The sequence below is a fragment of the Hippocampus zosterae genome, chromosome 15, assembly GCF_025434085.1.
Source record: "Hippocampus zosterae strain Florida chromosome 15, ASM2543408v3, whole genome shotgun sequence".
NCBI classification, from domain to species: Eukaryota; Metazoa; Chordata; class Actinopteri; order Syngnathiformes; family Syngnathidae; genus Hippocampus; species Hippocampus zosterae.
Window position 1 is genome coordinate 9,391,127 of NC_067465.1, and position 26,745 is coordinate 9,417,871.

At 45.1% G+C, this 26,745-nt stretch overlaps 3 protein-coding genes across 4 annotated transcripts; 2 read left to right on the plus strand and 1 right to left on the minus strand.

Moving 5' to 3' along the window:
• On the minus strand, window positions 1-1,215 carry rnf182 (ring finger protein 182). The gene is made up of 2 exons (XM_052088879.1): window positions 1,133-1,215; window positions 1-858 (listed from the first exon to the last, which is right to left on the minus strand). Exons 1-2 carry the CDS (start codon window positions 1,213-1,215, stop codon window positions 42-44), a joined length of 900 nt encoding a protein of 299 aa, XP_051944839.1. The 3' UTR covers window positions 1-41.
• Window positions 1,216-2,830: 1,615 nt separating this feature from the next.
• retreg1 (reticulophagy regulator 1) lies at window positions 2,831-10,576 on the plus strand. Its single transcript, XM_052087543.1, has 9 exons — window positions 2,831-3,345; window positions 5,107-5,213; window positions 5,338-5,368; window positions 8,221-8,341; window positions 8,424-8,508; window positions 8,660-8,782; window positions 8,887-8,954; window positions 9,509-9,626; window positions 9,881-10,576. Exons 1-9 carry the CDS (start codon window positions 3,161-3,163, stop codon window positions 10,291-10,293), a joined length of 1,251 nt encoding a protein of 416 aa, XP_051943503.1. The 5' UTR covers window positions 2,831-3,160; the 3' UTR covers window positions 10,294-10,576.
• A 2,098-nt stretch (window positions 10,577-12,674) lies between these two features.
• On the plus strand, window positions 12,675-25,637 carry ranbp9 (RAN binding protein 9). Of its 2 annotated transcripts, none has more exons than XM_052087536.1 (14): window positions 12,675-13,315; window positions 17,632-17,743; window positions 18,586-18,638; window positions 19,223-19,390; window positions 19,469-19,491; window positions 19,661-19,845; window positions 21,766-21,878; window positions 22,532-22,640; window positions 22,792-22,946; window positions 23,131-23,263; window positions 23,465-23,583; window positions 23,644-23,795; window positions 24,085-24,196; window positions 24,295-25,637. In XM_052087536.1, the coding sequence occupies exons 1-14, from the start codon at window positions 13,111-13,113 to the stop codon at window positions 24,423-24,425; spliced, it is 1,770 nt and encodes a 589-aa protein (XP_051943496.1). In that variant the 5' UTR covers window positions 12,675-13,110; the 3' UTR covers window positions 24,426-25,637. The 2 variants fall into 2 exon arrangements, with proteins under 2 accessions (XP_051943496.1, XP_051943495.1); XM_052087535.1 differs by having other exon boundaries at window positions 12,677-13,315; window positions 23,462-23,583.
• Window positions 25,638-26,745: the final 1,108 nt, after the last annotated feature.

Sequence of the window (26,745 nt, forward strand, 5' to 3'; positions counted from 1 at the left end):
GTGACGAGTGCCCCGAGCGTTAGCCCCTCTTTCAGTTCGTGCTACAAGTGGTCCCGCGATGGTGGCATGCAGTTCCAGACCTCCTGCCATATGCACTGGCAGAATCCATAGACCATCACCATGACGAGGCTGGCGGGGACGAGACTCACTAGCAAGACCCCAACAGTAGTTTGCTGCATGATGAGCAGGTAGACCCCCATGGGCAGCGAGCTGAAGTACAGCAGGCCCAGCACCCACACCAGGGCCCGGGCCGAAGTTTGGCACAGCAGGGTGGCGCAGTTCCACAGGGACCACCCCTGCGCGACGGACGCCAAGGAGTCCTGGCTGGAGGAGCGGAAGCTAGAGACCAGTGGTCCGCCAAGCTGGTCCTGGCCTGGTGAAGGGGCCGGTGGAGGCTCCATAATGGTGATGACCACAAAGTTAGAGGAGCCTCGGATGGAGGAGTAAGCGGAGGAAGGGGACATTGCGGTCGGTTCGCTTCCCATCAAGGAGCTCAGGTGCCGGGGGTTCAGGAGCAGTTCGTCTTGGTGGAAACGAAGGTTCCTTTGGGACATCTGGTTGCGGCTCCCCAGGGCCAGCGCGGTTAGCAAGTTATAATCATCCGGGAGGCTGCTGGCCGCGTCCCCGAGCGGCCTGGTAACGTAGCGGCAGAAGGGGCAGACGACGGTGCACGGAGGCGACTCTCCCAGGTCCTGGATCTTGGCGAGGCACTTGGCGCACAGGCGGTGGCAGCATTCCAGAACCTTAGGCCGCTGACTCCCCAGGGTATACGCGCAGTAGCAAATCTTGCACTCCAGCTCCTCCACGCTGTGATGCTCCACATGGCTGCTCACCTCCTCAATCATTTCAAATTCCAGCCTGCAACATCGCACATTATCGATCTTCCAGTCTGAAAGTTTCAAGCCAAGTTGAAGAAGAAGAGACGATCTGCTTTTTCCATCATCCAAATGTCACGTCATATCTCAATACTTGCTTTTCACTCACACAGGAAAGCATCCTCAAGTTGAGTCGAATGGAAACCAAGTCAAAGTCAGGTGGAGTCGTTCAGGAATTTAACCAACCAAGTCCTAAAATTGGCGACTTAAGTCATGTGACCAACCTGACTGAAGCTCAGCAGGAGAATCCCACCAACCGGACCCTGGACGACCAATAATGGGTCACCATGTTCCCGTTCATGAAGGCAAGCCCCGACTCCTCTGGAGTCTTCCGAATCATAGCGCTGCAAGTTGTCCTGGCAGGCAGAAGCCCCCGTTGAGGTTCTGCCTGAGGACTTTCACTTGTGTGGTGGTCTGTGAGCTTCGCTATTAGGGGGTAGGGGGGGTTAAAGACCCTTTCAAGGGGGAGCGTGTGAGCGAGAGAGATAATTGTTAACACAGCACACAAGAGAACAAACAGAAGGCAAAGGACAACAAAGGCCACCCTGTGCAAAGCAGCGCTGGAATTTTCGAGCCGGCTCTTTTCTTGCTCAGTCAAATTTGCTCCAATTAGTGGCTAGCACACAAAGTGACCTCCTGTCCGTTTGGCCAAGCGCACACACAAATGCACGCAGACACGCACATTGGGGGGGGGGACTTGAAGGTGCTATTGGGATGTTCACAGCTTCCAAGTGGCCCAGAGGACACGACATCCATGATTTGTAAAAATGATTTGAAATGTGGTCTCCTCAGACCACAGGACACGCTACTTTCGATCCATCTCAGAAGGGACCCAGAGAAAGCCGACAGTGTTTCTGCGTGTTGTTTATTATATGACTTTGCTTTGCTTTGGCGGCGCTCTCACTTGGCATTCATAGTACTGATACTCTTTTATTATTGTACTTTCCAAAAACATACAGTCATGATATGATTAAAGAGAATGTCAAACATGAAACGGTTTGTCCATCATGATCCAATCCTTCAATTTATTGTCCGCCCTGATTCTGAAAGTAATTCACACCTTGTCTGCCACGCCTTCTGTCATTGATAGGGTATTCTTTGTCCGGCGCAGTCTTACCCAGTAAAGCCGGAGAAAACAAAGTCTGGACGCAACTTATTTTTTTTCCGCTGGTGTAGCAGCAATACGCTTCTGTAATATTCTGACGTCTTTCTGACTTGTGGTTTACATCATTGGATTAATACCATCTCATATGCCCCCTGTGGGCAAATGTTGACAGTTAGCAAGGAAACACTGAATGCAATGCACCTTATTTGTCCGTATCACACGATCAAATTAAATGAACCGGTGAGCGAGGGGGGCTGGGGGGGTGTTACTGGCAGAGTGTTACTACACAGCAGTCATATTGCATCTGACTATTTCCAGGATCGACAAACAGATGCTGTGATAATGACGGAGGAATAAGTACTCAGGGCCTGCCTCGTCTGTCAGCGTGGAAAAAGTACTGTCAGAAACTTATTACAAAGCAGCAAAGGATCAGATTATCAAAAAACAAAACATGGATGCAATGCAGTACAAAAGCATCGCTAACACTCCAGAGGACATAGCCTACCAGTTCTGAGAGTCGCTAAATGGAGTGGAATCATTGTCAACACAGAATTTATGTAAATTGTTCATGTTCATGTCAACTTTATTGTCAAATGTGCTACATGTGCAACATACAGCACAGATGAAATGTCTTTCCTCAGAAGAGAGAGGAGCCGCTGCGGGTGCCCGCGCCGCCATCAAAAGAACATAAAATGACAAATAATACAACACAACACATAAGACACAGACAGTCGTGCCGTCCTAATCACTTTTCCGTCACATGCTTTGTTGTTTGAAGCAGTTATTGATGAAAGAGGAGAGAATCAAAGTGTCCTTTCACCACTGGATCAAAAATGTCACGCTGAAAATGCGCACACATCTGCTTCAAGCCAAGTTTGAAAGAAAACAAGATGCTGGAGCGTCCATTGACGAAAAAGAGATTCACATCTCCTGTCCCTCCTCCTGTCATTGTGCTCAATGCTTTCATAAAGAAACGTGGGGGGGGGGGTATTTGAAAATGCGAAAAATCCGTAATACAGTACCAAAACCCCCCTCAGATTTTTTTTTTCATTTACTTCCGGTACTGAACAGCTGACTTATATTTTGAAAACCCACCACCAGAAGTCGTAGTTCACTTTTGTCGACGCGGACCTCTTGACGGGAGGAGTTCGGCTGTTCAGCGGGCGGTGGCGGAGTTTTGATGCTGGCAAACCGGGAAGCAGTAAACTCGCCAGGCGGCGTGGAGGAGCCACCCCCCGGCCTGCCTGCCGGGGCGGGGGCGCCCCCCGGCCGGCCGACTGGAGGTCTCTCGTCCGGCCTGGTGGACTGGAAGCGGAAGGCGTGCAGGACTTTTGCCTTGTTTGGTGCAGCCAACGCGGGGATTTGGTAAGTCGACAGCATGACGCAGACATTCAACAGCAACAACACTTCGAGACGAGCTTTAGGTATTCTGTTCAATTTCCCTGTATTTTATAATATAACCATTACATTTTTTGATTTATGCTTTGTCATTCCATTCATGCTTCTTCTTACTTTCTGTGGCCTTCAAAAATATTTTCAATTTCCACCCCAAAAATTTGACTTTTTTTTCCTGAATGCTTTTATAATTATTCTTCTCCACCCCCTCCCCCAATATTTGATCCCGTTCTGCCCATCCCTGGTTGATGTACTCCCGCAGTGTGTCACCTAGCTGAAAAGTTTGAATATTAAATTAACCATCTACATTACAGCTTTGTATATTTTATTATTGTTGTTATTATTATTATTATTTAGATTGTAATGATTGGAAAAAATCTTGTTTCTATATGTTATGATATGTTTCTAAATTAGCGCTCACGTGCTAATTTTATTCAATAAATAGATCATTCATTCATTCATTCATTTTCCGAACCACTTTTATCCTAACTAGGGTCGCGGGGGGTGCTGGAGCCTATCCCAGCTGTCTTCGGGCAGTAGGCGGGGGACACCCTGAACCGGTTGCCAGCCAATCGCAGCAATAAATAGATTGATTTTTGTTGTTCATAACGTGATTCAAAGGTTATTATTTTTTGTTTGTTTGGTTTTTGTTTTTGGCGGTCCCCGAGAGCCTCGGCCACCCCATGGCTCCCCAAGGATAAAAGTCTAGCTCGGCCAGTGGGGCGCGTTATTGGCATCTGTGATGTCTTCAAAGATGAAAAGAACGTTTTTGAGATGAATGAGCAGAGGGACATTGATGAGTGAACATTGGCTCAAGTGTGTGTGTGTGTAAACTTGTGTAGTGCTTTGACGTGAGTTGTAGGCGATAGCACTCTTCTTTCTTTTTTTAAAAAATCTGTTATCATTTGTTAAAAAAAAAGCACGACAGGATAAGATGTGTAAGTGATTGACGTGCATCAGCATCAGTCTTCTTTTTTGCTCATGATACAAAATATTAAAATGTGAAACTGTGTATATATCGATATACAGTATATGTGTCTATCTATCTATCTATCTATCTATCTATCTATCTATCTATCTATCTATCTATCTATCTATCTATCTATCTATCTATCTATCTATCTATCTATCCATCCATCCATCCATCCATCCATCCATCCATCCATCCATCCATCCATCCATCCATCCATCCATCCATCCATCCATCCATCCATCCATCCATCCATCCATCCATCCATCCATCCATCCATCTATCCATCTATCTACCTTGCTAGCTAGCTTGCTATCTATCTATCTGAATATCCGGGTATCTATTTAGCTATCTATCATAGCCTCGATACCACATATAGGTATCGGGTCGATACCGTCCTTATTTCAAGACATCGGGTACTCGTGATGGATGATGATACCAGCCACCAATACTGAAGGCAAAAAATATCCGACATCGATAAGTCTTCCTTGCTAGTTGGTGGTGCTTCACTGCGGCTGTTGCACACATCAATGAATCATCGTGTTTCAGAACGTTCTTTGTTCGTAAATACAGGTCATCGTATTCATTTAAAAAATTTTGTATGTGGTATCTGTGAGTGATCAAGAGTGAATACTTGTACTGGTATCAATATATGTGTTTCAAAAATAATTTCCTAGTGCCTGTTTGATATTTCCGTTCATTTCAATTTCCACTCGTATCTCAAGGCACCCACTGTACCAATGTAAATGTGATCCGTCCAGGTTGTTGGCCCATAGCTGGATGCGAACCTACTGCTTGTTCGCCGTCCTCCTGCTTCTGTTGGTTGTCATGGTGACGGTCAAGGATGCGATATGCTCCAGAAGCAAAGGTCACAAACGCCCACCTTCGCATTGCCAGACTTCAAATAGAGTCACTTCATTCAGTCATGCTTTGGTCCAATCAGCTGGTTTCAAAAGTCACGATGATGAATTCCTGCTTTGTGTTGTTTGCAGGAGATGGCGTGTGGTGCAGCCTTTTGGCGAGGTAAGAAAATGCAAGACGCTCATGAACCGCACGGCCCAAAATATTTGCCTGTTTTACAATTTTGTGCACAATTGGAAACAGATATTTTTGGAAAAATCCAAAAGGATGTAGATTTGCAGGGTGCGGAACGTCCCCTTGTCGTGCTCTCACTTAAATGCAGAGTACAGTGCTGCCTTGAGATACAAGTATAATTCATCAACTAAGAACACTCACATTTTAGAGAATGTTCTTAAACGCAATATGAATTAATCAATAAAAAACACCTGGTTTTTTTTCATCTTGGCGGGCGGCCATTCTGCCACTTTGTCTCGACTAAAAATGACATAAACAGTTAGTTGCTCAGGGCTCAGGTAACAACCAATCATGGCTCAGCTTGTTTTTATTAAATGAGTCAAGGTGGCACGTCAGATGACTGTCCGCCTCACAATTCGGAGGTCTCGGGTTTGATTGTGGGCCCTGGCCTTTTCTCCGGGTTCTCTGGTCCCCCCCCACATTCTAAAAACAATTGGACACTTTCTATTGTCCCTAGGTATGTGAATGGTTGTAATTAAATGGAACTCCAAAACTTTTTGCCACCTTTTTGCTTCATTTCAATGGACATTGTGCCGTTCCATCCGGTGCGCGCACCTTGACATCCTGTGGGCAGTATAATGCAGACAAATATCTCTACTGCACATGTAGAAGGTCTCAGCTTCTCGGGAACCTGCTGAAGTATTAGTCATTCTTTGCGGTGGATAAAGAATATATAACCATGAGTATTGTTTTTTTTTGAGGGAGGGGTTACAGAAAAAAATAGCACTTTGACTTTATTTTAAAATACATATATTAAAACAGATACATGAGAATGTAACATAATTCGGTGACGTTGACTGTGTACATGTTTTGCTCCACAAATAAATATCTGTTGGGGGGTTATAACGTTGCAACAGTGATGCCAACTTTGTTAGCCCGGCTTTGTTGTTTTGCAGTATTAGTTAGCATTAAGCTAAAGAGACTCAGGCAAAGCTATGTGATTATAACTCTAAATTGGGTGACTCGTCCGCCTGTCTGTCTGTTTATTTATCTTCAGTATTTGTCTCGCTCTCAAAACTGCCGCTCCTGTTGCTGTCATGTTGTTGGTGTTTGTCACCTGTGTCTGTCCGTCCAACGTCATGTGACTGGCTTGTGCGCTCATGCAAAGGATTGTGGGAGATTAGAGCTGCTGACAGCTGACGCCTTTGCGCGCACACGCAAATGTCGCCTACTTAATTGTGCCTGTGTGTGCGTGTGAATGTGTGTGTGTGAGTGTTTGTGTGTGAGAATTTGTGTGTATATCGCACTAGCACAAATGTACAAACATCATGTGACCCTCTTGTAGCTGTCAATCAAGGTCTGTTGCTACGGCAACACGTGAAACCGCCCCACGTGTGCATGTGCAAGTCATAACCGAGTGTACAAACATCATGTGACCCTGGAGCGGGCGTTGTCGTGGTCTTCGAGGAAAGACGCCCTGAATGTTCCCACAACAAAACCTCAAGTGTCCCAACACTTGTGAAACCTGAACGGCAAGTGTGCATGTCCGTTTGCAGGCGTGTGTGTGTGTGTGTGTGTGTGTGTGTGTGTGTGTGATTCAGCTGTTTCCTCACATCCGGAATGTCGATGGCACGGCCAGGTAGTCGCACCAATCCTGCGGTTGGGCGAGTCGGGGCACACCCTCCGCAGCGAGCTCTTTGATTGGACGAGAGGCAGCTAGAGTAAACCAAACAAACAAACAAGCAAACAAACAATTTCATCTCTTGTGATGATGATTTTGATCTTTTCATTTTTAAAAACACAAATTAATGTGACAATAAGCCAGCAGCCGTCAGTCAACACCAAGTGGGTGTTGACTGGCAAGGTTTTAAAGCTTTTAAATGTATTCACCGGAAAGGTATGAAAGACAGACGTGTGTGTGTGTGTGTGTGCGTGTGTGTGTGTGTTCGCATGGGGCAGGAGTGTGCCGCCCTGCTGTCGGCCTTCGTCACCAAGTAGCGTGACTGTTCTTATTTTTAGCGCGCCGGCCTTCAAATAGGCGAGCCGGACTTCATTTAGCATAAAGGCGCGTCCCCACTGCGTTGTGCCACAGCTGGGATTAAAAAACGTACACTCCAACTCCTGGAATTAAACTTGTTTTTTTTAACTTTGCTTTGGACCAATCGGCCAGCGTGTTACTTCAAGACAGTGGAGCAGGTTGAGGTACGAGTCAAGAAACAAGAGACTTCCTAAAATATCGTTGACATCATTTCTTGAGTGACATCGATGTTATTTTTCGCCACCATATCGCACAATCGCTGTGTCGTGATACGATTTCTACTGTTGGCAAAATGTATTGGATTAATATCGAGTTGTTAAAAAGTGACAAAGAAGGTTGTGTATCGTAGGTTGTTTGCAAAATACGTCATTACTTTATAAATCACCCTATCGTGGTCCACGGTGTAATTGGCAAAATCATTGTACGGGGAAATTTGTTTACATAAATGTTTTTCTTCCGGTGGATCTCATATTACGCAATCGCTGTTTTGATATGATTGGTGTTAGCATGATATCATGATGGGTTCCCCACCCCCCTACCCCCCAAACGCGCTGGTGTAGGCTATGCTGATACGTACATGTTATCGGAGTAATTCTGAATTTGATCACATATTGATGTGATATAGAACTTTTTTTTTCTGATGTGGAAGCTTTACACTTTGGTATTCTGGTGACGACACGCTTGGTGCTTTTTTTCTAATACGGCACAGCAACACAAGCGAGCAGACTTTGGATATCAAGCTAACGCGCGTGAAGCCTTTTCAGCACAAGACTTGACGGCTGCGACGGTGGTTGTCTTTCAGCTGGACGATGATGGACCCGTCGTACTCGCCACAGGACTCGGACTCAGAACTGCAATTGAGAGGCTCTCTGCGGCTGTTCCTGCAGGAGACATCGGCCTTTAAGCAGCAGAACCCCGGCAAGGTGAGGCTGTTTGTCGCTACATCTTCATCATGACGATGATGATGATGATGATGATGAGCAGTGCGGTCTTGGTCTCCTTCAGTTCTGTCTGCTGGTGTGCAGCTTCTGCACTTTCTTTGCTGTCCTGGGACGCTACATTCCAGGGATCGTCATCTCCTACTTTCTCGGTGAGTGCCTAATCAAGAAACATTCCGATTGCTCGACCATTCGAATCAATTACATTTCTTTTAAATGACCTATTTCTAATCTATGACAATTCTGATCAATGACAATAGCAAACTATGGTAATTCCAATGTATTGCCATTTTTTTTTCCCAGTGTTGTCTGTGTTCCTGTGGCCTGTGTTGTCGTCTCCAGAGGCGTCCTCATGGCTGAAGCCGGTTCTACAAAAACTGAACTTTGGCGTGGCGGCATTGCTGCAGAAGATAAAAGAGGATCACGGTGATGACATCTTATTTAAAACAAAGAACATACATGCTAGTTTGTTAGCTTGTGATCTACTAGGCAGTGGTCTGGACTGTTGTGTTCTTGTGCGGTTCCCACAGCGAGAAGAATCCTGAAGGCTCGGATTGAGGAGTCGGTCGAATCTGACCTATCGTCCATGTTTCCCAAGGTGGGCACATGATCCTTGTTAGCGTATGGTAACATAATTAAGCTAACTTAATCAAGAATGTGAGGAATTAAAAAAGGTTATGCGTCATGTGTTAATGCTTCAATTCAATTCATTGGGCTGCTTCTTCCACTGAAAGGATAAAGAATATCTTCCCTGTTTGTGTTGCAATATTTTCTTTCGACATGTTTTGCACCCCTCTTTGTGTTCACATATCCCCTGTTGAAAGGAATGATTACTATGCCATGACTGTTGATGCTAATCATTAGCCCTTTTATGCCGTTTGCCATTATGTGTTAGCGTTAAGCTATTGGAAGCTTTACCAGTAGCTCAGCAGGGATGTGACATTGTGATTTCTTAGGAATGTTGTGAAAGAACGTTTTGGTTATTGCTATTTAAATCAGCAGTCGTCAAATCATCCTTTGTGAGAAATCATTCACATCTTCACTTTGATCAATATCATCAGTGATGAATAACCCGTCATTTGAGTTGACTTGAGTTCTTTTGCGGTATATGTGAGTGCAGGAAAACATTGCATTTTGTTTTGTGCTCGTCAGTTGGACTCGGCGGCATGTAAGGAGCTGTCGGTTTCGGACACGTCGGTGTCGGACGTGACGTGGACGGACAACTTGAACCTGTCGGAGGAGAACACGCCGCAGACAGAGAACTCTGAAGGTGATTTTTAAAATGCCATTGCAGAGTAAGCCTGATTTCAAGGGAAAAAAATAATAAGGCCTAGGTTTTAATCCTTAATTTATTTTTTAATAAACCACTGCAACATTATGCACAGTTTGACAAAAAAGTAACAAATCTTTTAAGTTTTTGATAATGTAACTGCTTGGTGAGCCAGGTTCACGTATGACATAATTATAAAGTGCCAATGATGACATTGCAGTTTGACCTTTGACACGCTTCTCCCACCCTCCAAGACCTGGATAGAGAGGAGGTGTTCTCCAGGGGTCTCCAAGACTTCCCCTCCGTTGACAACGGTGCCAACACCAACGGCGAGGATGATGATGATGATGACTTTGGCCTTCCTCGGCCAATGGGAAGCAAGCGCACCGCTCCGCCACCCGACGATGCGGCCCTCGACCTGGTCCAGAAAGTGCTCTGGGGTGCCATGACCGCCGCCGTCCAGGAAGCGGCCGTGGGCTTCAGACTTCGGAAGCCGGCCGAAGAGTCGGACAGCGATGCCGACGACTTTGAGTTGCTGGACCAGGCGGAGCTGGACCAGCTGGGGGCGGAAGTGGACCTCCAAGGAGGAGGCGGAGCCAAGACTGCCACCCAAGATGGCGATGGCAAAGCCCCCGGTTTCCTCGCCAAAATTCTGAGACGACACTAGGACCGGACCAAATCCCTGTATGGTGGGAGAGGCGTTACTTATTACAAATTGAATTTGTTTGTTGACCAAGCTCGTAACACACTCTATTCGTACAGCGGTACCTTGAATTACGAGTTGATACAACCTTTGAGCCATTACGTGTTAGCATTAAGCTAGCAGGGGCATTGCGAACACTGCAGAATTAATGCTAATCCTTAGCATGTGTATGGCGTTTCCCTTGTTGTGTTAGCATTAAGCAAGCAGGGGCATTTCTTAAGGTTGAGTCGTTTGAAATGCAGAAGTTGTCATTTCTTTTGTTTTGTGTGAAAGTCAATTTCAACTCCAAATTGAGTTTGCTGCCACCATACAGCAGCCGTATCTAGAACTCACACTGTAAGGGTATCTGTGCTTAGTGCCCGGGGGGGGGTTCTTCTCTTTTTTTAGGCAAATTGGTGGTTCTAAGTGTAAACCCCCACGGGTGACCCTTTTGCGCCCCCTGGAAACCAGTTTGACTTTACAATGTGAAATTTAGTAGTAATGTTTTGAGTAGATCCACAAAAAAAGTCTCATGAAGTCATGCCGGAAAAGACACAGGAAGTCCGCCATTTTGGTTCAAAGTGGCCTTTCCAATACCATGTTGATGATATCCAGGCGTCGCTAAATTGTTTCATGTTTTGATAATTCAGCCCCCGAAACCACTTTGATTTAAGGACGTGAAATTTGATTGTCATGTCTGTCATGAGTAGACCCACAAAAAAGTCTCATGAGACCATACAGAAAAAGACACAAGACGTCTGCTGTTCTGATCTGCGCAGATTCAGTCAGAGGTGGTTGTTTCTTTTGTCATGGCTAGGTTAGATTTGTCTGGGTGGATTTATTGGCCATTCAACAAAAAATGAAAACATCTGACTAGCGTTTTGAGTGAAATAAACGTTGAATGAATGCCCAAACAATAGAAAACCCCAGTAAAAATGCCAGTCAATTTTACTGTGACAATCTGTAGCTTCAAATTGGTTCAATCAGTTTTTTTTTCATTTCTTTTAAAGTTTCGTCCTGCTGGTTGGATTCATTTTACGTTTTTTTACTTTGTCCTTTTTAAATATTTTGTAATCTTTTAATTTGTTGCGCTCGTTCGTATCATACTTCATTGAAATCAAGAGTTTTAATTGCTTATCCAAATATTCAGGCATTTTATTCATTCATCTTCCGAACCACTTCATCCTCAGTAGGGTTGCGGGGGGTGCTTGAGCCTATCCCAGCAGTCTTTGGATTTTAATGAACTGAAAAACAATGCACCTTCTGTTTTATACCGAAATCAAAATCAGCAAGTGATCATCATGCACGATCATCAAGTGGTTTTGTTCGACTGGATGACAAGTATGAGTTGTGTAAATTCAACAGTGCCTAAAAATCTGCTGCTTTACATCCAATGACTGTTGATCCAAACTGGCCACGCTTTACTGAACAAGATCTTGTTGATCAATTCAAATATGTGATAACAGCGTTACCATATATGTCCTAAGTTGCCTTTTGCTTGTCTGACATTTCTTGTTTGACATGCATCAATGTATTCGTGTAACTTGAATCCGTGTTAATAAAATGTTACGTGTGAGCTAGTTCATTAGTGTTAAAGTTATTTGGGGCAGAAAAGACCAATCAATCAATCAAAACTTTATATATGTAGCCCTTTTCATCAGGAAAAATGCAACTCAAAATGCCGTGCAGTCAAAAAAAAATTCACAATTGCAACATAAAAAGAGCACTCCCTCCCTCCCAACAGACATATATATCCCGACAAGCATGCCTATGCTCGCGCGCGCACACACACATAAACACACACACACAAACAAACAAAACATGCACACATACCCCCCCCCCCCCCGATGACCCTGCTCTTTCAAAAATAAGACATGGCAAGGCACAGAGGACCTATATGAGGAAAAAAGCACCCAAGGGACCTGATCCACGTTGAGCGACAGCAACCCCACCTCCGAGCATGGAGCCCAATAGGAAACACTTGGCTCTTAAAAATAAATAAATAAAAAGGAATTAATTAAAATAAGTATATAAATAACGTATTCAAAGTCCAAACTAAAAAGGTGTGCCTGTTTTATTTTTTGTAGCTTAACAGTAAATCTAAATGTCACGCTCCCGAGTTATTTTTGGGGGGTGCGGGGGGAGTTATGATGTCGTCATAAAGAACATGATAAAAAGTGACGACTCGGGTGATGACGAGGATTTAGCGCGCGCGTGTTTGTCTGTGTGTCTGAGCATGCGCATGTGCGTGTGTGTGTGCGCGCGCGCGTGTTTTTTGGAGTCCTGTGTTTACCTCGATTGCCAACCCCGGAAGTGAGTGCAGCTCCCATCAACCAATGACGAACGAGGCTCAGACTGCGTTGGCCAATCACAAGCGCGGATCGAGCTCCGTCAACAAACAAAAGATCTGCGCTGCGCGAGCTCTTTATTGGAGACTTTTCTGCTCGTCTAGCTCGAAGCAGCCTTCCAATACTTTGATCATCTTTTTGCTTTTTCAACCGCTTGTCGACCCGCCACCCACCACCTGCGTGACAGGCCGAGTCAGCGTTCCCGTCTTGTCTGCCTTGAGGTCGGCCCATGTCCACCTGAACACCTCGCAACGGTCGCTCTGCCTTTTTGGTGGAGGTGGCCGAGCTAAAGGCGCTAGCCGCTCGGCGACAGAGCAGCCCAGGAGCGGCTGCTTCTGGGCCACCTTAGCCCGTTAGCCAGTTTTAGCTTCACCGCGCCTCGCTCAAGTTGACACTGACGGACACCGGCGGCTTCGGCTTGTCACTGACAAGCCACTCGAGCGCAGCATCGAGCATGTCGGGCTGCGGCTTCCTCATGTCGGTGGTCGTCCACGGAGACTCGACGCTCAACGAGCAGGAGAAGGAGCTCTGCCAGCGCTTGCGACGCCTCTACCCCGCCGTCAACGAGAGCGAGACGCCGCTGCCTCGTTCCTGGAGCCCCAAGGACAAGTTCAGCTACATCGGGCTGTCGCAGAACAACCTTCGCGTGCACTATAAAGGTAATGACACGGCCGCCAGCGACGTCTCTTCGTCGACAGGCTGGCTCGCGGGAGCCCCACTCGGGATGATGAAAGCCAGATGCCTGTCGAGGCGACGAGGCTAAAAACAAAGTGGCTAGGCTAGGTTAGCGCGAGAGGACATCTTGCTGATCTCTTTTCTCTGTCACCCACTAGCTGGTTAGCTCCTAAAGCGCAGGAAAAACATAAAACACTCAAGTCAGCACTGTACAAGATGACAGGAGGAAATAATCGAACGAACCGTCAGACTTTTCGCGAGACGTTAACTTTAATGCGCAAAGTCTAATGCTGGATTGCTTGTATGTTTTTTTTTCTTGTGGGGCTAATTGAGTAGCATCGGGGGCTAACTGTGGCAGGAAATGCAGTCAGAATGTCCTCAAAAAGAACACAGCTACGCTTTCTAGAGGCTTCCTGAAGGAAGGGAGGTCAAACAGACATGCTTATGTCACCGTGTCATCTAACGTGGCCATTTGGCACAACTGTTATGCATGGTTGATTATAGGTGTTTGTAGAATCCAGTTTATATCAATCTATGTAACTGTACATCCGTTCAGAAATATCTCATTTTATACATTCTTGTATCTATTTTATTTATTGACCTATAGTTTATCCATCGATGTGCCTATACGTCAGGATACACTGGATAGGGATGGGGCCTGACTGTGATTTACGAATGTTATGAAAAGTTTGGAGGTCGAGTGAAAAAAAAGAGACATAGAGAACAAGCGGAGATTTCTGTGAAAAACAAGGGAAGTCTCCCCCCCCCCCCCAAAAAAATCCCTGAATATGTACATTTTTGAATGCTGTTTATGTCTGCTGAATACTCCAATTTATCCATCTGACATCTTTTCCGTGATGTCACAAGGTTTTCTGTGATGTCACACACAACCATATTAGTGGTCAATTAGTGGAAATTACATTAGTGGAATTATAAGATGGGTCACCTACGTGGTGCTCATAGGCAACCCCCAAGGACCACATGAGTTGTCCGCAGGTGTTGCATACAAGATGTTTGTGTTCCCTCATTAATGTGAACAGGGGTGTGTAGACTTTGCATTGACTATCTTTGTCTATCTACCTACATCCAGCCACACATTTGCTTCTAGCAAGACTACCATCTGTCCATCTATCTATGTCTTGCTGTCTGTCTGCGTGAAGAGTGAAAGAGGCAGAGAGAGACATTGTAGGTTGTGAGAACAATGTAGATATTGATAAGTAGTACAATTTGAAGTCTAATTGTGGTGTTGTGAAATCCCATTTATTGCTGGACCCAGGAAACGGAAATGAGCATGGATGTTACTAGTCAATCTTCAATCAACTCCAACTTTAACACACATGAAGCAGCAACGCGTACAACAACATTCAGAGGCAGATATTTTCTCTGCCTTGTGGGAATAAATATTGAGCCTATTGGAGCTCAGTTGGGACCTTCCTCTTCTGTTCGGCATGCCGTATCTCTCCCATTAGAGGTCAGTGCTGCCTGGAATGATGTGGTCAGAGATGGACACTTTACCCTATTTTGACTGTCTGTCCTCAGTCTGGGCACCGTTCCGTCATCGTCCCTCCGTCATTATTCATATAATCTTTCTCCGTCCCCATCCGTCCTCATCCGTTTAAAGCGTTTTGCCATTCCGCAAGGGGGGAAAAAAAGGGTACATGCATGACGCCGTGGGAGAGAAGCAGAGGCAGACCCGTAACCAGAGCCCAGCCTTAATGGGGGCACATGAATTAATACCCGACAGACAGCTCTTACTTTGCTCCATATATTCGCGCAGCACTGCCAAACGCATCTCGAATGGCGCCTTTTCCGACAACCGCAAGCCTTATCAAAGACAGCAGTTAGATTACACCCAAGACGCCTTCTTGAGTACGTCGACGCCGCAGCCGTGTTGGATGTGGCAAAGGGAAGGAAATTTTGACGATTCCTCCTTCACCTGCTCTTTGGCGATGGACCATCAAGCAAAAACGAATCCGGAATTATTGCTTTTGATTGCATTATGTCATTAAAGCTCAATTTTACGATATTATTTGCCAAATTTATTGCTAATATTCAAGCCGCATACAGTATGGCGGATGGACTGACAAATAGCTTCGACCCGTTTCAACAATTGTCTGCTACAGAATATACAAGAAAATTAAAATATCTAGATTCATTTTAGACTGACAAAGATTTTGCGGCTACCGTGACAATTGCATTCAACGTTTCAAATGGCCCTTTAGGTGTGTACTCGAATGGAATATGTCCCTCCTCACTTGCCATACAGTGACGCACTGTGACAGTCTAAACCCGTAATGTTGGAATCTAAACGTCGCCTCATGTGCAAAAACTGCGATCAATGGTTTACATCTTTACTTATGCTCACATCAACCTCTGAAAATATTAGTATGATCGCCCAAGTATTCGGGATTTTAGGATGTTTTCCTCTTCGTAGAGGCGGTCACTAGAAAGGTTATGTCACTTCACGAGGGAAACACATCACCCATAAGCTAGAAAATACGTGACGTGTCTTGCCACATTACACAATGCCACCCTTTGGGGAAAAATGCCCAGGACTCTCACACGCAAACATTGACGTATTCATCGCATGCTTACGGAACCTTATTTTCAGTAACGCAGTGATGGGCTGTTGCAGATAAGACTGACCATCAATCAAGCAACAATGACATCACTGTTTCTTTATATTGAAATGTCTTAGTGGTAAGCAACTCAACGCTACTATTTCACAACACAAAAATAGCCACCAAAAATAAAACGATGATCATAATACCGTGGTCCCTCTACTTACGAACGAAATTTTCAAGTTACGAAAAGCCGTCAAAGGCAAGCCATGGATCAGTTCTTGACAAAACGCAAGGCAAAAACCACCTCTGAGAGAGAACATGAACTAAAGAGGGCAAAAAAGGATCAGGACGCAGTTAAACATTAAATGACCATCATTTTTATTTGTTACTCTATTCTTTGTTTGTTTTTTTAAAATATTATGCACAGCTCATTTATTGCACAATCATCTAATTGTTATGTGTATTTGTTACATATTTTTATGCTTTAGAAAACATTTATGTCTGAATGTTGGGGGCGCTTGGAACGGATTAGGGCATTTACATGGAAAACACGTCTCTACTTACAAAATTTTCCACTTAAGAAATTTCTTTGAGAACCAATTAATTTTGTAAGTAGAGGTACCACTGTACAAGTTAACTTTTAGAAATCCGTACCTGAAATGGCATCTTGGTGAGCGGGCATCGGGTCCCAACTGGTCAAGTGTCAACCAAGATAGCATTTAGCTGCCAACGCAACCACCGTCGCAAAACAACGCAAAACCTTTTTGGACAGAGGAGAAGTGCTCCTCCTATCCTCCGCTTGAAGCCAAGCAAAATCACTCCTTCCCGCATCCACACACAATGAACACGCACAAGACATGCGGCGCACCATGATAATTCACATTCATTCTGATGTAGTGAATTGGCAAGACAGCCTGGGTGCGTTTCTGCCAGTCGTTAGTCAAATGGATGTCCACAGGTGTCCGTAGGTACCTGACCCGGTTAGGGATGATTAAACAGATGAACAAAAACACAATTAAGTCCTTGCTTAGTCCGTTCTTTAAAAAACAAAAATCTCATCTTATCCTCCGTTCCCGAAATGGGCCTTCGTCCGAAATGGGCCTTCGTCTGGACCGTTCGCCTCCCAGGGACAGATTGCTCATCTCTGGTTGTGGTGTGAGGTGCTAATATACTGAAAGCGCGGAACTCTAAATTTGGTGTTGTGTGCAGTGTGCAACCTCCTGCTATGAACGACCTGGTTTTACAAACAAATCGGGTTACTCACACAAAATCTTTGTGGGGATGGGAGGAGGGGGGGACTTCTATTTGTGAACCGACTTGGGTTGGAAAACACAAACTGTGTTATGATCGCATTGAATTATCCCTCAGAATGGCTTTTAAGAAAAAGAAAACTGCTGGTGCTGGCTTTTTTTTTAATATATATTTTTTTTATAAAGCTAATTCCAATGGAAAAATTGATGGATGTCAGCGTGCTTGCAGAGTGAATTAAACTCGTATCTTGGCAGTATAACTTTGGTGACGGAACAGATCAATTGTGTTTCCATTCATTTCATTGAGAAGCATTGTCTTGATTTGCGAACCTTTCGTGTCGCAAACGGAACAAACTGTCCTGTCCCTCAAACATCGAACCAACAATGATCTGCAATATAGCAAGTGGTAACGGGAGACATTGTGCATAATCCAACGCACTAGAAACGTACGTGTGTTGTCTGATGGTTTTGCCGTGTTTCCCCAAGGGCATGGCAAGACTCCGAAGGACGCGGCGTCAGTGCGGGCCACGCACCCCATCCCGGCGGCGTGCGGCGTCTACTACTTTGAGGTCAAGATCATCAGCAAAGGCCGAGACGGGTAAGAAAAAAAATCAAGACCGTGCGGCCATTGTTTTCACCGCCATACTCGTGACCTCACACATTGGTGCACAAAGACGACGGATCAAATGTACTTTTCAAGTCGTCTCTTTGTTTTTTTTTGTTTTTTTTTTTTTCAATGTTTTTATGGATCGCACATTGATTTTGGTCGTGTAATAATTCTAATAAGTAGTGTAAGGGCCTTTTGGCTTGTGGGACATTTCTAAAAAGCTTACGTTTTTCCAGCCAAAAATTTGACAATATACATTCGGCTACTAAAACTAAATATTTGGCCCATCAGAGGGAACCTAATTTTATTGTGCCTTTGTTTGGTTTCACTGAAACTCTTTTGGGGAACAAGACAAAAAGTAACTGCGGTGTGTTTTGGGCATAGAATTAGGTTTTAGCATAACGTTAATACATGCATTAGCGAAACTAATGATTATTTCATGCATTGATTAATCTGTCAATCATTTTCTCAATCGATGAATTGGATTAAAAAAAACACGTTTTGATTTCCATCCTTTTATTCCAAATCAACAGTGCAGGAACAAATTCTGATTCAGTTCTCGGTTTTGTCCGTATCATGTTGAAAACCGCCAAAATATTGGTCATTGCTTTCTAACAACTGGGATTTTTTTTTCCAGCGTTCAAGGTTGTTGAAATTATAAATTGCATTAATTAGATATGTAATCACCATCACAAAAAAAGAAGTAGTTAGTTTCTAGTCAATTTGATCACATATTTTTAATTTCCGCCAGAGGTAAATGGCATTCATTTGGACTGGCCTACATACCGTCTTTTTCCAAATGAGAAACATTTGACTGTTGTCTGTGCTCTCAGGTACATGGGCATCGGCCTCTCTGCTCAGGGAGTCAACATGAACCGGCTGCCTGGTAAGACGACACCGGCAAACCTTTTGGCTGTGACCACACCCAAGATCACCAGGTTCACTTTTGACTGTCAGAACGCAAAGCGTGACTGACTTGACGCTGTGGCCCCTGTTAGCTTAGCTTTAGCATGGGGAGCCTCCACACAGAGTTGTTCAAAACCGTCCGCCGTACCTCAAGCGCAACCATAAACATACAGTTAAATTGTGAGCTTTCCTAGAGTGGCGTGTCAATCGTCTTGGTTCAAGATCTCGCGTTGGACGTGCGCGCGTGTTTCCGTAATAGTGGGAAGTGCACACACGGGCGTGTTGTTCTTCCCTTGGATTCCTAACCTCCATTTGAAACGTCACAAACTGGTTCTCCACCGTGCACTGTGAACTCCTCATTCCAGTGTTGCTCGCTTGAAAAAGAACCAACAAAAGCACTGAAAGTGGCTTGTGCAGTGCATCGGCAACAAACTTGGAAATGATCAATTATTACATTCCAATTTTGAGGCAACCCCCCTCCCTAGCCCCAATAATTAAAAACAAATGCTGATGATAAACGATACTTTCCCTTTTGTTCTGGTGTCCAACGTACTTTTTTACCAGGTTGGGATAAGCACTCTTATGGTTACCACGGAGACGACGGCCACTCCTTCTGCTCGTCCGGCACCGGACAACCGTACGGGCCCACCTTCACGACAGGCGATGTGATTGGCTGCTGCGTCAACCTCATCAACAACACCTGCTTCTACACAAAAAACGGACACAGCCTCGGTCAGCAGAATTTAAAATATAAATATATATTTAATGCTGCAGACACATTTTTCAAACGATCTCTTTGTTCTTCTGCAGGCATCGCCTTCACAGACCTCCCGGTAAGTGCTTTGCCTTCAAAACACACCAGGAAGATCATAGTGACTCTCTGCAAATGTTTACATGAGCCACCGCACATGAAGACAGGCTGAATAAAATGGCAAACGTTTTCGCACTTTAAGTTCGCATTTTGAGTCTTGACTGTGTGTGTGTGTGTGTTTGCGCCCACAGCCCAACTTGTACCCGACGGTGGGCCTTCAGACACCAGGCGAGGTGGTGGATGCCAACTTTGGCCAACACCCGTTTGTCTTTGACATCGAGGACTACATGCGCGAGTGGAGGACCAAGATCCAGGCGCAGATTGACCGCTTCCCCATCGGCGAGCGTGAGGGCGAGTGGCAGTCCATGATCCAAAAGTAAGAGCGTCAAAGCGCCTTTGACATCCGCTTCTTTATCTGTTGGGGTCCGTTCGTGTTGCACTTGTAAACATGAAACCACAACGATGACTTTTGGGCAACCCGGTAAAACCTACCAGGTAGTGCGGTGTAGCATCAAGCTACGGCTAAAGCAAACTATAGCAAGTGCTTCTCCATAGCGCTACAGTGTATTTCATGGTCAAGGACTCATTCACTGGCAGAAAATGTCAATCTGGGACTCAACAATCTGATGCCTAGCACCCAGTTATAAATGGCACTAATACATCTCAGAATAAAAATGCTAGCGAAAACATGATAGCTTCAAAATGACTTCGGGGGCCACATCCAGCCCGCGGGCCGCCACTTGCCCACCGTTGTACTTTTTTGTTGTACTTTATTAAAATGGACATAAATGACATCATTAAACCGAATATAAAGATGAACCATTTTTGGCACACGTTTTGCTTCGATTCATTTTTGGTCAAATAGCTGTTGCTTAAAGTTTTAGATGCTCTTCATTCGCCTTTCTTGTTATTTTCCATTCTGTGTTAGCATTAGCATTAAGCTAGTGGACATCTTAGGCTAAACTCGGGTTGTTTTAAATACTGGGTGTGTAATTGTCTTTGTTTTTTGTTATTTTTTTATCGTCAACTCTGAGTGTCAATTAACGGCTTGAAGCCTCTTTGAAAAAAATGCTCTTATATTTTACCCGCTTAATTACTGCTCATTGTGAAGGGAGTTTAGTGTCACCGCACAGCGCAGGTATCTCAAGTCTGGGCTTGCAAGTCAAAGCAAAAAAAAAAAAAACAACAACAACAACCCAAAAAGTTGTTCTAACAACAGCTCCTATTTTGGAAACGTCATAAATCTGGCCACTCATATTGCAAGGCACTACTGTATAGAACATGTATTTACATACATCATGTGTCAACAAGTCGGAGAACGCTTTGCACACAATCACACTTTTCTCCATCATGTCACTGTTTTCCATCGTGTGTGTGTCTCTGGTCCTGCCATGCCCTGACAGGATTATCTCTTTGTGCTGCTATGATTACTTGTCCTTCCTGAATTTAATCTGCATTTGTTGGGCCTGCTAGTCTCGTCGGGGCTCCGGATTAAAAGCAGGAAGTTGTCAAGCTGCCGATGCTCCGTCACCGTGTTGTTGTCTTCAAGTGTGATGTAGTTCACCTTGAATTTAGTGACTGAACAGGAAACCGCCACATGAATAACATCCGGTCCTTCTCATTTTCTCCTCATCCATCCACATCTTTTGTTTGGCCTGAACGATCACCCCGGCTGGAAACTTTTCTTCATACGGCGTCTTTCTCTTAAAAATCACCATAGGTGGCAGTTTCTGTCTATTACCATGGCAACCAAGCACAACAGTAAAAGCCGACATCTCCTGCCCCGTTGTGCGTATTACTACCGTGCTGGTCCCGTTATTCTCGACAGTGTGGCTCGCTGGGATGTTGAAAGTGAGCTGGACTTCGGTCACGTTGGTGATGAGGTTGGGCTGGATGTGTTTGTCGGCAGCCTTTTTTCTGCAGTATGAGCGGAAGATGGCCAGTTTTTCATTGTAATCTGCCAGATGTTGCTGTGCCACGGTAGCCCTTGCCCGGATTGATAGATGGCGCTATTAATTCATTGATCTTGAATTCGTGGCTGCTCAATTCCCATGTTCCTCCGCGCAACTGATAGGTTGTAGTTTAAACTGTGCGTCGTAAACGTGTCTCTTCATAGGTGCCATTTTGGTGGGTGGTCCTTAGGTTGGTCACCCCTGCCTTAAACAAAAAAAACAAGATGACATGAAAATCTGAGATGGAGTACCGGTTCACCACCATTGATTTTTATTTATTTTTTCCTGGAAATGGCATGTAATCCGCAGCACTTCTTTCACGGCGTCTACCGTCTTCCCCGCAGGATGGTGGCATCCTACCTGGTACACCACAGCTATTGCGCCACCGCCGAAGCCTTCGCCAAGACCACCGACCAGGCCGTGCATGAGGAGCTGGCCTCCATCAAGAACCGGCAGAGTGAGTCCATCGTTACTCTCATTTGCCGACACCCACGTCACTCACCAGACTACTGTGTAGAACTCAGGGATGTACAAAAATGATACCTACATGACATTTGTCAATTTCAGTGTTTTTCAAACTTTCAGCCAAGGCACACTTTTTTTCATTGAAAAAAATCTCGCAGCACACCACAAGCTGAAAATGTGACCCCCCCCAAACCCCACCCGCTTATTTTAACAATTAACGTGTGATATTGTTACTATAACCGTTTTGAACATTGAAGAATGACATTATAACAGCTTGAATTGGAATCAAATGAACACAAAGAAAACCGTCTTTTATCATCTTTCATATTTATTGTTTCACCGTCGTCCTGCATTCATGCGTCACAAATTCGCTTGTCTCTCGTCGAAACACAACGCAATTGGCTAGCTGTTGCTGCTTCCTAGCGGTATGAGAGGGTACTACATGATTACTTTCTGGGCGAAAGACCGCACAGGCATACAAATTGGATATTTTCCCGCGGCACACGGGTTGAAAAAACACTGCTATACTTCATACTGGTATAGTTGTTTTTTTTAATACAAAATCAAATTTGATGCCATTCGACCAATAATGGATTCTAAAAATATTTGCTCATAGCAACCTAATTTTTTGTGGGTGGTTTGCAGAGATCCAGAAGCTGGTGCTGTCTGGCAGGATGGGAGAGGCCATTGAGACCACCCAGCAGCTCTACCCAAACCTCCTGGAGAGGAACCCGGACCTGCTTTTCATGCTCAAGTACAGCTCTCGCTCGCTATGCATCTTCACACACATGCGACATAGAATATGACTGAGATATCGACGTTTACATTTCACGATATGAATGCATTGAAAGTGTCACTCACGGTGATTTTTTACAATCCCGTGCTATTTCTTGCCATTTGTTCAGGGTGAGACAGTTCATCGAGATGGTGAACGGGACGGATAGCGAGGTGCGGTGCTTGGGGGGTCGCAGCCCCAAATCTCAGGACAGTTACCCCGGCTCCCCCCGGCCTTTTGGCAGCCCCTCCCACAAAGCTGGCAGCTCACAATCCAACCTGACAGGTAAGCCGTGCCGTACTTTTCACCCCACCCACCAGCTTTATGACTGCCACGGAGGTGGGACATTTCCAACTGATTCAAAAGAATGTCTGACTGGACTGTACCATTTAGAATTTTTGATTTTGGGGGGGTGGTAAGGTTTGTGTGGAAAATGCATTTTAAAAAGGACACCCCTCTGTGTCCGCAGGTGTGGACAGCAACTGCTGCAATGGCGTGACGTCCAATCGGAGTCATGGCTCTGCGCCTCACAGTCATAAGCCCTGCCCCCCGGGGTCAGAGCTCAGCTTGAACGGGAACCGAAGCCAGACGACGGGAACCAGGTGGGCACTTACTCTTTGTGTGCGTGAGTTCGTGCGTGCGTGCTTCACATCTTGTCTGTACATGTGATGTGTGTAGAAAGTGGCATTTTGTTTGTGACGTGAGCATGTGCTCCTGTGACGTCATCTGTACTGCGTCTTTGTGCGTGTGACATGGTTTGTGTTTGTGACATCCTGACATTTTGCCCTGCGTGTGCATAGCAGTGACGTGGACATGGAGGTTGAGCATTTCACCAACGGCGTGACGGAGTCGTCCTCTAACGGCTTCCTGAATGGTTCCTCCAAACACGTCAACGAAGCGGATGACTGCGACGCCGACATGGGTACACGCAAGTGCATTTGTCCGATCGCGTGCACGCGTGACACGTCCGGTTTGTGCACAGAGGTGGAATCCGCTCAGGCGAAGCGCCAGCTGTGCGGCGGCAGCCAGGCGGCCATCGAGAGGATGATCCACTTCGGCCGAGAGCTGCAGAGCATGAGCGAGCATCTCCGGAGGGAGTGCGGCAAGAACTCTGTCAACAAGAAGATGCTCAAGGTAAGAGGAAGCCATGAGTGTGGGCAGGTCACAGGGTCAGCCCTAAAAGTCAGTTTGGATGCAAATTCATTTCCACATGAAAGTAATTTAAAATATAATGTAGCAGCAGGTGCGAAAAATGAACACTGCAGTATTCGATTCACATGACTTTTTCTTTTAGCCTTTTCCCACTAAACTGCAAGTTTGGCTGCCTTTGTCATTCATCTCCAAGAACTCCCGTGTATTCACTTGACTATAAAATCCTAAAAATTCATCAAGTTTGTGTGTGTGTGTGTGTATGCCGCCGCAGGACGCCTTCAGTCTGTTGGCCTACTCGGACCCCTGGAGCAGCCCGGTGGGCTACCAGCTGGACGCCATCCAGAGGGAGCCTGTGTGCTCCACACTCAACAGTGCAATACTCGGTAGGCGGCGCCATCGTGGCAACCATTTTACAGGGCGGGGCCTATTTTATTTTATTTTTTGATTGACATCTGCCGCTTGCGTCTGGTTACCTTCCCAGAGACGCACAACCTGCCCAAGCAGCCCCCCCTGGCCCAGGCGGTGGGCCAGGCCGCCCAGTGCCTCGCCATCATGGCGCGAACGGGCAGTGGCTCCTGCGCCTTCGCCTCCGTGGACAATTACCTGCACTAGCAACTCACATACACACACACAGTAGTGAACAAAAGTTTTAGTCCACTGTGAAATTTGCTTTTTTTTTTTTTAAAGCAATGGTAATTATCGAAAAGAAAATGTTTATTATTTTTTAATCACCAAGATGGTGCCAAAGAACTATTTTTAGTTACTGAAATTCCCCAACTGGCTCCAATGTAGTTGCTTGACGACAAGAAGGGTTCATGTCAAACTGGGACTTCTGAGCTCATTTCTCTTGAGTTTCTTGTCACCAAGATGCCACAAAATAGTACCAAAGCACCATTTTGATTTGATTGGAACTCCTCAACTTGCATCAACCTAGTTTCGTGACACCAAAATGCCACAAGGTGGCCTCAAAACATTGCTTTCGTCTCACTGAAACTCCAACTCAGTACTACAAAGTTGCATGACAACAAGATGGCGCCAAATGTATGTTTATGTAAATTAAACTTAATTAACTTGGCCAGTGTAGGTCCTTGACATCAAGATGGTGCCAAAGGTTTTTGTGTAAATGAACCCCCAACTCCCTCCAAGATATCGACTTGACATCAAGATGATGTAAAATAACTACTTTTTTGAAATTCCTTAACTAAACTTCAACATAGTTCCCTGACATGAAGATGGTGTCATTAATTTTTTTAAATGAAACTCGTTAACTTCCCTCACACCATAATGGCACAAATTAATTTTTTGTGTCAAACTGAATGTTCTCAACTCTATTCAATATGGTTCCTTGACACCAAGATCCACAACAGGGCTACATCATACAAAGCGAGCAGTGGTCCAAAACTTTAGCACACTACTGTGTACACACCCCCACAAACACACACCGCCTCCCTTTATGTGGTAAATAGAAACCAGCCCCAGCCCCCCCTTGCTCCAGCGGCTGTCCACATAACTGACTGACTGATGGCGTGACGTCGGCCAAGCGTAGCCATCTTGAATCGGACCCCCGCTCCCTCCTAAAAACAGTGAGCCCACCAACCTTGCACCCTTCCCCTTTACTGTTTCCATTTTGGGTTTTTTTGTATAAGTTTAGTGCTGGCGTCAAGGGTTGGGGAGTGGGGTCGCGAGGGGTCCTGGCTTTTAGTCGGTGCAGGTTTACGAGGTGCAGACGCCGCCGCTCATATGACAGATGATGATGATGATTCTTGTTAATTGCATTGAGTTTACGGCCACTTGTGATGCTAATAAAGGACGCCAGTCGGTGAACGCGTGACCACTTGATACAAAACATGCTCACGCACACCTGTGGGGACACTTATTGGACAGCACGGTGTACTAGCGGGGAGCAAGTCAAGTCAACAAGTCAAGTCAACAGTATTTATAGAGCACTTTCAAACAGCCATCGCTGCATACAAAGTGCTGTACATGGAGCGATTTAACATATACAATAAACAGTAAGACGAATCAGTAATAAGTAATAAGGCGGTAGAAAGCACCAAGCAGTAAAATCAAGAGCAAATCTAAGTCATGCTGAGTCAAACGCCAAAGAATACAAGTGAGTTTTGAGGAGGGCTTTAAAGATGGGCAGCGAGGCCATATCACATCCGATGTTCAGGTTTCACGAATCGGATTTTCTGGCACACATTCCGAAGACCGTTCAAAATGGACTCTCTGCACGGACACAAACTATTTAATTAGGCGCACCGTCTGCCGGAAATACGTCACGGTACCGTAAATGACGTATTACCCTTTGTACACGCAGGGCCGTGTGTATGTAGACGTTCCATGGATTTTTTTTTTTAAAGATGCGCTCAACTCAACTTTGTTTAGTGCACAAAAACAATAACAAAGAATGAATAAAATAGAACAGATAGCCTTTATGGTCACATTCAGTTTTGCAGATGCAGCAAAATTGAGGTGATTGAAACAAAAATACAGCCAAGACTAATGACAAGCATATACCGTACTTGTGGAAGGGTGGAACTGCCAATGAAGAGCGAATATTTTTGACTGGCAAATACATTTGCAAGTACGTTGGACAAACTGTTAACTTGCGCAAGCAATTACATTTAGTCAACATCATCCCGGTATGTTCATAAATTAATTCAATGATTATTCAGGATTTTTATAATTGGCCTGCAGTGCATGATTTCTTTTCTGCCCTTTAACGTAATGACTCAGGCTATGGACATGCGCAAATCAATCATCAAAATTGAAGGAAAAAAAATTGCATGATGATAGCTGTACCGGCGAACGATCTGTTTATCTGTACAATGATTTGTGACTGTTCTCATGTGACCTTGGCTTGCAACTAATTCATTGTTTGTCTATACACGCACGGTCTGGCGGCCAGGCCATTGTGCATTGTCTTGAC

What these genes read in the sequence shown, in the direction of transcription:
- retreg1 (XM_052087543.1), top strand. Translation starts at nt 3,161, where the DNA reads ATGCTGGCAAACCGGGAAGCAGTAAACTCGCCAGGCGGCGTGGAGGAG. An exon ending in TGGTGCAGCCTTTTGGCGAG is followed by an intron (nt 5,369 to 8,220) that starts GTAAGAAAATGC and finishes GTTGTCTTTCAG; the next exon opens with CTGGACGATGATGGACCCGT. An exon ending in AGCAGCAGAACCCCGGCAAG is followed by an intron (nt 8,342 to 8,423) that starts GTGAGGCTGTTT and finishes GGTCTCCTTCAG; the next exon opens with TTCTGTCTGCTGGTGTGCAG.
- ranbp9 (XM_052087535.1), top strand. Translation starts at nt 13,111, where the DNA reads ATGTCGGGCTGCGGCTTCCTCATGTCGGTGGTCGTCCACGGAGACTCG. An exon ending in CCTTCGCGTGCACTATAAAG is followed by an intron (nt 13,316 to 17,631) that starts GTAATGACACGG and finishes TGTTTCCCCAAG; the next exon opens with GGCATGGCAAGACTCCGAAG. An exon ending in AGCCAGACGACGGGAACCAG is followed by an intron (nt 23,264 to 23,461) that starts GTGGGCACTTAC and finishes GCGTGTGCATAG; the next exon opens with CAGTGACGTGGACATGGAGG.
- rnf182 (XM_052088879.1), bottom strand. Translation starts at nt 1,215, where the DNA reads ATGATTCGGAAGACTCCAGAGGAGTCGGGGCTTGCCTTCATGAACGGG. An exon ending in TATTGGTCGTCCAGGGTCCG is followed by an intron (nt 859 to 1,132) that starts GTTGGTGGGATT and finishes GCGATGTTGCAG; the next exon opens with GCTGGAATTTGAAATGATTG.